The following is a 13008-nucleotide window of genomic DNA, read 5'->3' on the forward strand; positions in this document are numbered from 1 at the left end:
CCCTAGAAAATATTCCCAATTCCTCATCCGCCTCCCACTCCACAAATGAAGGTGATATTACAGATCATACTAACTTTGGGGGAACTAGGGCTGTTTCTAAGAATATGCCATATTTAAGGAAAGAGTGGAAAGGCAGAGGTGAACCAATAAACATATGAAGTCTTTGTACGTACCTGGAGAATGCCTCCATCTGTAATCAAAATGTTCTCTGCCTGAAGCTCAATGTCTGCCTCATCAAATATTAGACTTCCCCCTATGAATCAAGCCATTTTGAAATTTTTTGCAATCAAAAGTACAATTAAAAGTTAGAAATGAAAATGAGCAGTTTATAGCATTTAAAGAATGTGTAAATTAACTCAGAGCTTTTAGTACAGTAAACTCTAATTTTCTTTCTCACCTCATGCATTTTTGGGGACATGAATGGAATAGACTAACTTTTTAAGTTTTTAGCAGAGAATTATTATTAGTGGTTAGAAAGCCATCAGGACCACACACTAAAACTTAGGGTAGAATTCTTCTGTATTTCTTTTTATTTTACAAGTGATAATACAAAATAGCTATACAAAGTATTATAATACTATAAACTCAGGGCTTTAAAATATCAATAAAACTAATAGTAAAAAAAAACTTCCATGAGGAGTGAAACTCTGATCTATAGCTTTAGTAATACCCTTTAGTCTGCTAATTTTCACTGACATTTACTGAAAATATTAGCATCATTAGTAAACATTTTTGCGGAGTAACATTTTTTCTACCTATTGGCCAAATTAAAATAAAGGCATCATTTTCTGAATAAAAAATTTTATATTAATATTCTTTTTACCTTAAATTCAGATTTTGGGCAATCACTTTCTAGTGAGAGTGCAGCCATGGCCCCAAAAAGTATTTATTAAAAAAAAGTATCTGAGTAGTGGAAACACCAGGTACAAAGTCCATGCACTAAAGCACAAGCAGTTTACTTTATAAGGTGAGTCCACAGATCTTCAATATGGAAGGAAGGAAACAAGCTTTTATGAAATGCCAGGTACTGTGCTAAGTGCTTCACATTTATTACCTCATTTGATCCCCACAACAACTCTGAGAACCCTGCTATTATTATCTTTATTTTACAGATAAGACAACTGAAGTAATCAGCAGTTAAATGACTTGCCCAGGGTCACATGGTTAATAAATGTCTGAGGCTGGATTTGAATTGAGGTCTTTCTTACTCTAGGCCCAGCACTCTGTTACGGTACCACCTAAATGCTTACAGTACCTACTGATTTTACATGCAACCTAACAAGCTTGATTATCAGCAGATTTGAAGGAGCAAATTTTAAGAGGTTGAAGTGGATATAAAGGAGCATAGTTAGAAGTAGGTACACTGATAGCAGCAATAAGGCACAGCCTGAAACTGAAAGAAATAACAGGTGGTCTTTGGTTTAAGAACAAACAGTCCTATAGGCCCTTAGGATTCTCTGCAATGTCCACAATGACCATGAATCATCAAAAAGAGGCTAAACTATTTTCACAGACTCAGAAACAACTACATAAGCAAGAGAGATAGAGAAAAGAGGTAGAGAGATAGGGAGAGAGAGGACAGAGACAAAAAGACAGAAACAGAGACAGACTGAGGCAGAGAAATACAAAGAAGAGAGAGAAGGGGAAGAGAGAGACAGACAGAGACAGAGTTAGACAGAGACAGAAAGATAGAAACAGACAGGCAAACAGGGAGAGATAAAAGATACAGACATACAGAGACAGGGAGAGAGAAGAGAAAGAGAGGAGAGAGACAGAAAGAGACAGGGAAAGAGAGGAGACAGTTAGACACAGAGATAGACAGAGGCAGAGAGAGACAGAGGAGAGAGACAGATAGACTGAGACAGAGAGAGAGAGGAGAGAGGGAAAGAGATAGGGAGAGAGAGGAGAGATAGACAGACAGAGGGAGAGAGAGAGAGAGAGAGAGAGAGAGAGAGAGAGAGAGAGAGAGAGAATTTTAGAAGTTTACCTTGAATAAGCAGCATTTTAAGAACAGGGGTACTTTGATCCAACAAAATTATTTGTCCTTTTGTAATTACAACAAGTGACCCTTCCTCTGGGGGAGACTGGCCTCCCCATGAAAAATTGGAAGACCAAACATCAATATAGAGGAAATCAGCATTATCCTGTAATAGAAAATGATTGTGTTAAAGTTACATTATTAATTACATTAAACATTATTGAATTTCATAGAATGTCTTGGGATCATTACTTTGTTTTAGACAAACCAACAAAAAAATTGACAACTTCCATTTTTACAACATTTTATAGTTTAAAGTACTTTCAGATTTGATCTCAATATGACTTTATGAAGTACGTGGAGTAGGTGCTAATATCCTTATATCATAGATGAGGAAATGGAGATTTAGAGGGTTCAAGTGATCTGCCTATGACAATACATCTAATAAGGAAGGAGCCAGCATTCAGACCTAGGTCTTCTGACTACATATGGGGTATACCTTCTACTACATTGTATTTCCTCTAAAAATGTAACATGCTTATATATTTCTATATTGCAGTCACTTCTCAATTTTCTATATTAGGAGTCATTGAGTATATAATGAAAAGCCATTTGCCCCTCCTCCCCAATGCTAAAGTGTGCTAGACTTAGCTACTGTGGTCACCGTGCCCAATAGTACTTTTACCAGTTTGGCAATGCCATTGCTTCCAATGCTGACATAAATTTTAACCCACTGGGAAGGAGAATGGGCATTCGTAATGCAGATAATGTGTGTCTCATTGGTACATTCCACATCGCATACAGCTTGTCCAATTGTGATATGAACATCCTCCATATTTGAACTACAAAGAAGAAAAACAAACATACCAAGACATTTGTGTTTGCTCACCCCAGACTTTTCTTGTCACAGTCTCAAATTGTTTTGTTTATATGTTTAAGATACTAAGCTAATTTATCTTTTGATCCATATGAATTCATTTTTTTCATGAGTTACTTTGAAATCTTAGAACTATCAGTTGTCATTCATGAAGCTGCCAGATCATATTTTTATGTAAATACATGAAATAAGTGTCCATAAAAAGGTAACTAAAATGATGAAAAGGCCAAGAAATAAGACTTTCTAGTCTCATTACTGTTCCTTCTTTTCTCCTGGTAGCTTGCCTCACCACTCATTAGCACAGAAAGAGAATACAGAAAATAAATGGACCAAAACCACAAATTAGTAAATTGAGCTACTTTCATTTTTTAGCAGTCTTGTTGAAAGATTTAATTGGAGAGACATCTGGGACTATTTGCTAAAGTGAATTTTTTATGGATTATCTGTGGATTCCAGTTATCCTTGCTATTTATGTTCTCCTTTAGCATGAATAAATAAATAAGAGTTTGGCATATGAAGAAAGGATGATTTTTATTTGACCTATAGAAAAGAGTTAAGGGTGGGATTAATTGCCATTTTCCAGTGTTTTGAGGGATTCTGAGTTGAGGTGGTGATCTATTCTGATTCAAATAATGAGACAAGAGAAAGTCAGTTAAAATTCAAGATGGTTCAGGAGGACTTTCCTAACTATAAAAGGTCACTAAGGGATCCTGCTTAGTACTTTTCTCTGGAGATTTGTAAGAAGTGAAATCCTGTTTGAAGTTAGGCTAATGATTTTTTCAGGTTTTCTTTTACCATTCTAAAAGATAATATTTATGGATAGTCTCATTAGGAAATAAGTGTGGCATTTTTTTCATCAGTATATTCAAGTGAGTACTACCCTGAAATAAGAAAAGATATATATGTTTGAGGAGAAGGGAGGTGGGAGAGGTTTCCATAGGCATCAAAAGCTATCCAAAGCAGTACCTGAATCCTGATCCTCTGATTGTGAGTCTTGTGCCTCCTTCTGTACCTCCTCTTCTTGGGGCTACTTCAGTAATGACTGGAGTTAAAGAGGCCATATATGTAAAGGTTGTGTTTGACTGAAAGGAGTACTCCCCATTAGCGATGCTCACTTCACAGTCTTGCTGAGCTCCACTGCCTATGGGAATAAGATCACAATGAAAAGAGGCTTACTGTTTCACTTTTTTTATACCAAGTACATATATTTCCACAGTTAAAGAACACATATGTTATTAAAAGTTGAAACAGGCCCTTAGCTGTAATTCTTGACTATATTGACCATAGGCTACTGAGCAGCCAAAGAAATTATCATAAAGTCAATGAACTAAAGCTTGACCATTTTACTTCTTTTTTTTTTTTTTTTGCTAGGCAATGGGGTTAAGTGACTTGCCCAGGGTCACACAGCTAGTAAGTGTCAAGTGTCTGAGGCCAGATTTGAACTCAGGTCCTCCTGACTCCAGGGCTGGTGTGCCATCCACTGCACTATCTAGCTGCCCCAGCCATTTGATTTCTAATAGAATCCTTCAGGCCATCAAGTCAGAGCTTATGGTTGTGTCTTATCCCTTATATCAGGGACTCATGACCTTTTTTTGAATTGGTCCCCTGTAATAATTTGGTGGAGCCTAAGAACCTCTTCTCAGAATTATGTTTTTAAATGCATAGAACATAAAACAGATTGGTGAAGGAAGACAATTTTGTTGAAATGTGTTGGTATCAAAATACTAATAAAACAAGGTCATTGATTTCAGGTTAAGAATTCTTGTTACATGAGATGATGATAATGATGATGATAATGATGGTAGGCAGCATTAATATAGCACTTGAAGTTTTGTACAATGAGTAAAGTACATATTATCTCATTTGACTCCCCCCCATACCCTGTGAAATAGTTGCTATTATTATTACCATTTTACAGATGAGGAAACTGAGGGTTAGACTGGATAAGTGACTTGCTCAGGGACACATAGGTAGTAAGTGATTGGGGCAGTGACAGGATGTTTTATCCTGGGGATGAAACAGCAGTAGCACCCTCAAATCCTGAGGAATTGCTGCAGGTTTTTTTGCAGATTTCAAGGTCCCTGCCCTGTACAGTTTGCATGGGGTCATTTGTACTCCCCTATGGCTTATTATATGTTCCAGAAAATCTATCTCTTCCATTTTGAATTCATTAAGCAACAGCCAGTGCCTATGTAGGTAGTGGAGAATGGCCCAGAGTAACTTTGGGTACTGGGTGGATTTCTGAAAGTAGATGAGAAAATTGTTGAAATAAACCATCACAGCATGGTCCAGCAAAGCCTGGATTAATGACCTCTGAAAGACCATGAGGTCACTACACAAACAGAATAACATAAGCTGGTATTCATATAAACCACATGGGGTCTTGAATTCTATTTTCTGCTTGCTATCTTTTCTATATCCAGGTCCAGCTTGTATCCCAATCCTGAACCCCCAATTTGGGTTCATTTTGGTGAATATCACTAGCCCAGTCAGCTGGCTTGGTAGGCTGATCAATAGAGAAAGAGGTTCTCTTCCACATGGTTATCAAGTTCAGAACTTGATCATCATGATGGAGCCACAACTCCTCACTTTTCTTCACAAATAGTACCAGTGCCCCTGTGAGTGAAGTGGAGGATCAGATGAACCTATTCTGATGATTCTTCTACTCTAGAAATTCAGAGCAATAGTTTTATGCCTGAGGAACAAGTGCATATGGGGAAATTGGTGACCATGGGCCTAGGATTATATTGCAGTCATAAGAAAAGTGGTAGTGATGCTTCTGCTACAACTGTGCTGAATGCATTTCTAAATTTCCAATTCTGGGAAAGGACTTGAGGTTCATGTTTTGGCAGGAGATCATAGTTGGACTCAGCATATATCAAACCCAGTTGATAATATAAAGAGTGAAACATAATTGTCCTGGAGTCCTGTGTGGTGTCCATATGATCCTAAGGCATTTAATGTCCTCTTCATATAACTGGGAAGAAAGGGAAGTGCATGACATCCAGGCTAAGAAATTTGCAATGATTCTCATGGACTTAGTTTCATGAGTCACTGATGCTGAAGGAAGAGAATGCCCATAGATTATTTTGTCTACCACTGGTGTATATGTTTTTGCAAGGACACATTGGTTTTTCCTACTGAGTAAGAATCAAATCCATAATATTTCATGAAGTCTAATGGCCATGAAATCAGAAACTGAAAATATCCAGAGGTTGAATTGTTCAGACCCAATGATTAAGAACAGATGAGACATTGGGTATATATGTATGGGAGGTGGGAGGGGGAGGGTAGTAGAAGCAGGGCTATGAAATTCAATAGAACTTAGGAATGACATGGTCTTCAAGAGTACTGGTCTTCTCACTAATGATGTCAGATAAGTGATGTGTTATTGTAGATGGAGTGAAAACTGGTATTGAAATAGTAAGGAGGAGTTCTCCATTTTGAGTGCTGGGATATGGATAATTTGTGGGTTAAATAAAAATAATGACATTTTATTATAACATTATAACATTATTATAACTATCCATAACTAAGTCACAGAATATGCTTCTTGAAAGCTACATGAATCAAGAAAACAATGTCTGGGGAGGAAACTGAAGAAAGAGGGAAACAGAGAAAGGAAGGAAGAAAGAAAGAAGGAAAGAAAGAGAATTACATAAATTTTTCAAATAAATTATTACCAAGCAAATTTTGTCTCCCATTTTTTAATGGCACCAGTATCTTAAATCATCACTTACCATTAGTAAATGGAACTTTACAAAATAAGGTGTCATAATCAGATTGAAATCTATCTACTTCACATTCAGTGTTGCATACTGATACCATTGAGCTTTGTGGATTAAATCCAGAACCAATCACTGTCATTGTTAGCCCACCACCAAAGCTCCCTGAGCATAGAGATAAAAAGGAAAGGAGAAAAAAATATCTAATTAGGAGAAATCCACCAACAAGAGTATGCTTAATTAATATGACTTGTAGCCTTAAACATGCTATCTAATCATGATAAACAAGTTTAATCATCTGAAATCTTATAAACAGGATAGTTGCTTAATAGAGTTTCTTTATATAGCAGTAATTAAATATTCCCACTATTTCTCTAGAGAAGAACAAAGAGAAAAAAATTTAAATGATTTCATTTAAAAAAACCTTTGATAATTTGATTATACAAAATGTCAAATAGCATGCTAAATTACTCTTCTAATTTAAGTACCTGCTGCTTGTAATTAAATATTATAAAACTTGTCTAACAAAAAATTTCAATAGAAAAATATTTAACTTAAACAGAAAAGAGTATCACATTCATAGAACTTTATTACCTTCCACTTGGTAGTTCCCCACCCCCAAACACACACATACTGTGTGTGTGCTTTTTTAACATTTGTTTTTCTTAAAGGGTCTGAACACTTTGAGGATAACATTTTGGTTCATATGGCATATGTATGGTAAGTACTGTCATCATTCAATTAGTACTTTTTGGGTATTTGAGGAGATTCTGATATACTCATGTAGCATGTATACAAATACTCTTTAGCATTTTACAGAAACTAAAAAATGAATGCAGGTGATAAAGTTTGCAAAATATGTATGCTCTAATCACATATTTTAATGAATAGACTTGCAAAAATGACCTTTTTTATTTCTATACCATTAGCTACCTTGTCTTGGGAAAAGATTCTGAATTGTGAGTGAATACTCAAAAGCAATCCTGGAAACTGCATAGCCTCTTGTCAGATGTCTCAGCATAATAGGGAAAATGCCGCCAGCATGGTTCCCAACTCTGCATCGCAGTACACTGTCATTGACCATTGTGATGTTACATTGAGCATCATCAATTGTTACTACAATCTCTGAGACATCAAAACCAAAAGAAGATCCAGTGATTTCAATTTCAGTGCCAGGTGATCCTTTAAAAAAATCCATAAAACAGTGTCTATATTTACTTATGTGCACTTATTCACTTACATAACCAATATACTCAATAGCATTAACTTCAATAAAAATATAATGTATGCCAATGCATTCTATACAAATTCCAAATGCTATATGGTTTACTATGGACTCAAAATCTGGGCACAAACCATCTGCAGTTAATTTAACAATCAGGGCTCCTCCTCTAATTGTTCCACCAGTTCCTAGGTCAATGACATGGATTCATTGGGATAGTAGAAAGTAATAGGGAGGTTCAAGATTAGGCTCAAAGGGAGCATGAATATCAGGATTATATGCATGCAAATGTTAATTTTAAAACTAATTATAAATGATCTGGAATTATTTTATGTATAATTTACCTCTTTCTTTACCCACCTTCTTTACCCTATTTAAGAATGACTATGTTTAAATTAATGCATCTTTATCTTTAATGGTATCAAAAATATAGTTCAAATATGTATTATACACACACAGATGCATTTGCCATTTGAAGCCCTCCATGACTGTGGTACAGTGGAAACAACATCTGGCTCTGGAGTAAGAGAATATGGGTTCAAATCCTACCCCTAGTGCTTACCACCTGTGTGAACCTCCTGGGCCTTTGTTTTCTCATTTGTAAATTGAGGTGGCTGGATATATATGCATTTATATAGGCACACACATACATAAATATTAAGATACATACATATATGTATACATAAAGATGTGTATATGTACAAATATATACATATCTGAAGTTGTAAGGGATTTTAGGCAGGAAAAATCAGATATTTATTTACTACAGACACCAAAGGAAGTAGATAAGATATTTCACTCTAAAGATAAGTAAAAAGTAAAACTGAAATTAGGTCTTTAGACTACATTTTCTTTCAACTGAATTGTTAGAACCATTATGATAGTAAGAAATTGTTCAATCAATTTTTATGATTTTTATATTAATGACAGACAATTATAAAAGCATCTCAGTGTAGTGGATAGAGAACAAGTCTCAGAGTGAGGAAGATCTGGGTTCCAGTGCTATCTCTGACACATTACTGCCTTGTGGCTGTGGGCAAGTCATTGAACCTCAGTGCTCCAGAAATGCACATACACACACATAATGTGTATGTATATATAAATATATATATATATTTATAAACACATGTATATACATACACAAACACATGTACATATCTAAGAATGATATCAAAAGGAAGAGATTTAAATAGAGATGGTCAGTAGAATAAGAGTGATATACTAATGAATAGCCCTTCCTTTGCAAGTACATGCAGTTACAAAATGTGGATGAAAAAAATCCCTCTAATTCTTAGAAGGTTTTTCCTCACATAAAACCTAAATTAGATTCTTTAGAACTTTGAACTAAATGTTCTTCTGCCTTCTGAAGATAAACACAACAAACTTATACCCACTTCTCCATTAAAATCCTTTAAATGCCTGAAAACAGTTGTCATGTATCCCTCTATCTTCTCTTCTCCAGTCTAAATATTCCTAGTTCCTTTAACTGATTGTCATAGGCCACAAGGTCTTTCATCATCCTGTTTGCTCATCTCTAGGTACTCTTCAACTAGTCAATATCCTTTCTAAAATGTGGCACTGAGGAGTAAATATGATTTATATATTCTATTCATAGCTTTATTCTCTGTCTCCACATTCACAAGCTTCTTTATCACATGGAAGTCCTAAGTGAAGTTAATGGGAGCTTTTTTATGAATAGTTTTTTGACCAATTTGACTAGGTAGTTCTAAGAGAATCTTCCACTTGAGTTCAAAAATTCTACTTCACCAGTAAAAGATGGTGAAGACAAGATTAAACAGCTGTTTGGAAAAAAAAATCGATCTGAGGGTTTTAGTGTGCTGAAAGCTTAATATGAGTCAACATTGTAATACAGCAGCCATAAAAAGTGATCTTAAGTTGTATAGAGAAGTATAGTTTCCAGGAATAATGAGTCTGTATTTTCATTATACTCTTCCCTGATCAAACTACACCTGGAATATTATGTTCAGTTCTGGATACTACAGTTTAAGAAAGGCATTGGTAAGTTGACAAATGTCCCAAAGAAGATAATCAGAATGGTAAAGATCTGTAAATCTACACTATATGAGGATGGGTCGAAGGAACTGGGGATTTTTAGGTTGGAGAGAAGAGTCATAAGAGACATAAAAGCTGACTTGAATCATTAAAAATGATATCACGTGGTAGGGGCATTAAATCTGATCTGTTCAGCCCTAGAAGGCAGAATTAGGAGTAACAGACAGAAGGCGCTGAGAGGAAAATTTAGGCACGATGTCAAGAATAACTGCCCAACAACTGGAGCTGTCCAAAAATAGAATGGGCTGCCTTTTGAGGCATTGGGTTCCTCCTCACTGAAAGAGGTCAAACAAAACTAGGTGACCACTTGTTGGATATGCTATAGTAGGTATTTCTTTTTGGGAATAGGTTGGCTTAGGTCTATTTTACTTCTCAAATTCTGTGATTCTTAGAATTATATATTTTATTTATTTATTTTAGGCAATTGGGGTTAAGTGACTTGCCCAGGGTCACACAGTGAATTATATAATTTTTTAAAAAAAAATGCCATGAAATACAAGGAAGCAATTCAGAAATTCCAGCACATGCATTTCAGCAATCACTGTTCAATGGAATTATGTGCAAGAAAGTACTCACATCACCTTTTGCACAAAACAATTGCATTCAAGTTCATTATTATTGAGTGACATTGATGAGATAACACCAACACAACAAAACTGCAATTAAGAAAGTACCTCTGTCTGGGAGAACATCTTCAAGAAGTGGTGTATCATCCAGTGAGTATGTAAACGACAATGGTGGGGAGGTAAATGAATTTACAAGGATCCTCACATGGACAGTTGCAGCTGATCTGGCTGGAGTGTCACAGTGTATTTCGCTGGGGGTAATAGATACAATCTTACATGGGTCATCCCCAATCACTACTGTTGTATTGCCCGGAGAGAACCCATTTCCCTTAATAATCAAAGCAGTACCACCCTCAATGCTTCCGGAAGTTGGCAATAAAGATGCTACTAAGGGACTATTCACAGTGAAATTTCCAGCAGCCAGACCTTTAGTCATCACTACAACTCTAAGGGGATAATAACCAGCTGGGATTGCATTCACAACCACAGCAATGCTTGTGTCATTAATAGTTACTGCTCTGAACTGTCTGTCTCCAATATAAACAAGAACATCCTCCAAACATCCCCCAAATCCTCGTCCTTCTATCAGAAACTTTGTAGACACATTTTGTAATGTATTTGGGAAGACTCCTGTTACAAAGGGTGTGATGTTGTCCAAGTAAGAAAAGTTACAGTTTCCTTGGCACTGAGCAGGGATATCATGTATTCGAAGATCTATGTCCATACACTGTTCAGGAGCAGGTGATGTCTCACACTCAATAATGGTGTAATTTACTGACAAAATGGTGCATGGAAAACCTCCAATGACAGCTTTGACATGAGCAGAAGAAGCAGCAAATCCTGACCCTTTAATGATCACTCTTGTCATCCCATTGGTAGATCCAATATTTGGGGTCACCGTGTCAACATGGGGCAAAAGAACAAATCGTCTCTCCAATTCTTTGGTCAAAGTGTTTATGGCTGTACCCAGGTTGTGCACAATTAATGTGACAAGTTCCTCAATCCCAACAGGCATTGAGTTTTGAGGGTCAATATGACACATGATGACATTTTCAGAACTTTCTTCTATTATACAGGGATAGCCACCAATGGTAACCTGAAAGTGTATCAATTGTGAAATGAAGTCAGCAACAGTTTACATGGATGGACAATTAAGTATCTTGATGTATTGTAAAAAATTCTAATTATTTTTAAACACTTTATATTCATGAAATATAATTATTATACAACAGTAATAATAATATTGCTGCTATTTATTATTCATATCAGCACTTTTAAAACTGTGACACAAAGCTACAAGGCTTAGAACCAAAAACCATATTATTACATTGAAGACTTTACATTGTATACACAAAAAGTAGTTCCTACCTTATTATCATATCCAAGATTGCTAAAGCGATGTCCAGTTATTGTTATCACTTCATTTACTGTGCCATAGGATGGGTTAATATTGTTTATGGATGGTGAGTAACAGCTCGAAAGCTCAAAGAAAATTCCATTAGGATTTTTAACTCCAGTATTATTCTGGATATATGAAGGCTCTTCTGCTATACAATTTGCTGCTGATATTCTCATGTTTGATGCATTAGGTACTCCTTGGTACAAAAAATAATGTGTTACAGATAATTATTCTAAATAAAGAACTGTTGTCAGTCTTCATTAAATTGGGGATGGTAACAATATTCTGGCAAATATGCATAATCTACTTAATTAAGGAACACCTAATATATCAATAGTAATGGTATTTACATATCATTTTGTGGTTTGCAAAGCACTTTGCATATGTTATCACTTTTAGCTCTCACAACAACCTTGTGAGGTAGGTATTATTTTGATCCTTATTTTATATATGAAGAAACAGAGAGTGAAAAGATAAAAAGTGCCTGAGGTAGGATTTGAACTCAGATCTTTCTGAATTCAAGTCCATGACTCTATCCCCTTATCATTTCAAAAAAATATTATCCCCATTTTACAGATGAAGAAACTGAAGCTAAGAGAAATTGGGTCACATGGCTAGTAAACGAGTAAGGTGAGATTTGAACTCAGCTCTTCCTGATCCCCAAGTCTAACACTTTATCTATACACTACCTAGTTACTTCACTTATTAGATAAGCTACTTTTGTAAAATTAACTGAACAATTGGGAAAAACTTTTATTTGAGTCAAAAGTTTTCACTAATGCATGGGCACACTATAGAATTCTGTTCTATACCCTCAAAAATATTATTGTAACTATGATTTGCCAACTAATCAAGAAAGGCTTTGAAAAATTAAGAAAAAAAGTTGCTTGTACTAAACTCAGTACTAGGCAGAGGAAGGGACACGACTAATTTGATTTTTTTTAAATCCAAAAATTATTATAATGAGCATTTAAAATACAGTGTGTCCCAAAAGTCTAAGTGCAGTTTTAAGCTGTTAAAATTTGAAGTGCTGAATTCAGGGATCAGGAAGACCCAAATTCAAATTCCACCTCACCCACTAATTAGTTATGTGACCTAATCTCTTAGCTTCAGTATACTTATCTAAGTATTATTAAGTATTACTAAGATTATTGAGAAACTCTGTGTA

The 13008-nt window shown here is 35.5% G+C and overlaps 1 protein-coding gene across 1 annotated transcript in view; it reads right to left on the bottom strand.

Moving 5' to 3' along the window:
• Nucleotides 1–13008, bottom strand: part of PKHD1L1 (PKHD1 like 1) — a 201501-nt gene that overhangs the window by 88584 nt on the left and 99909 nt on the right. The window contains exons 37-44 of the mRNA XM_027854060.1: nucleotides 11810–12036; nucleotides 10550–11537; nucleotides 7514–7762; nucleotides 6596–6745; nucleotides 3822–3996; nucleotides 2664–2820; nucleotides 1988–2144; nucleotides 174–253 (exon numbers count right to left, since the gene is read on the bottom strand). Of these exons, the coding sequence (XP_027709861.1) occupies nucleotides 174–253; nucleotides 1988–2144; nucleotides 2664–2820; nucleotides 3822–3996; nucleotides 6596–6745; nucleotides 7514–7762; nucleotides 10550–11537; nucleotides 11810–12036 (2183 nt within the window). The remainder of the gene's footprint in view (nucleotides 1–173; nucleotides 254–1987; nucleotides 2145–2663; nucleotides 2821–3821; nucleotides 3997–6595; nucleotides 6746–7513; nucleotides 7763–10549; nucleotides 11538–11809; nucleotides 12037–13008) is intronic.

The sequence above is a fragment of the Vombatus ursinus genome, unplaced genomic scaffold (assembly GCF_900497805.2).
Source record: "Vombatus ursinus unplaced genomic scaffold, bare-nosed wombat genome assembly UNPS02010284.1, whole genome shotgun sequence".
In the NCBI taxonomy this organism is placed as follows: Eukaryota; Metazoa; Chordata; class Mammalia; order Diprotodontia; family Vombatidae; genus Vombatus; species Vombatus ursinus.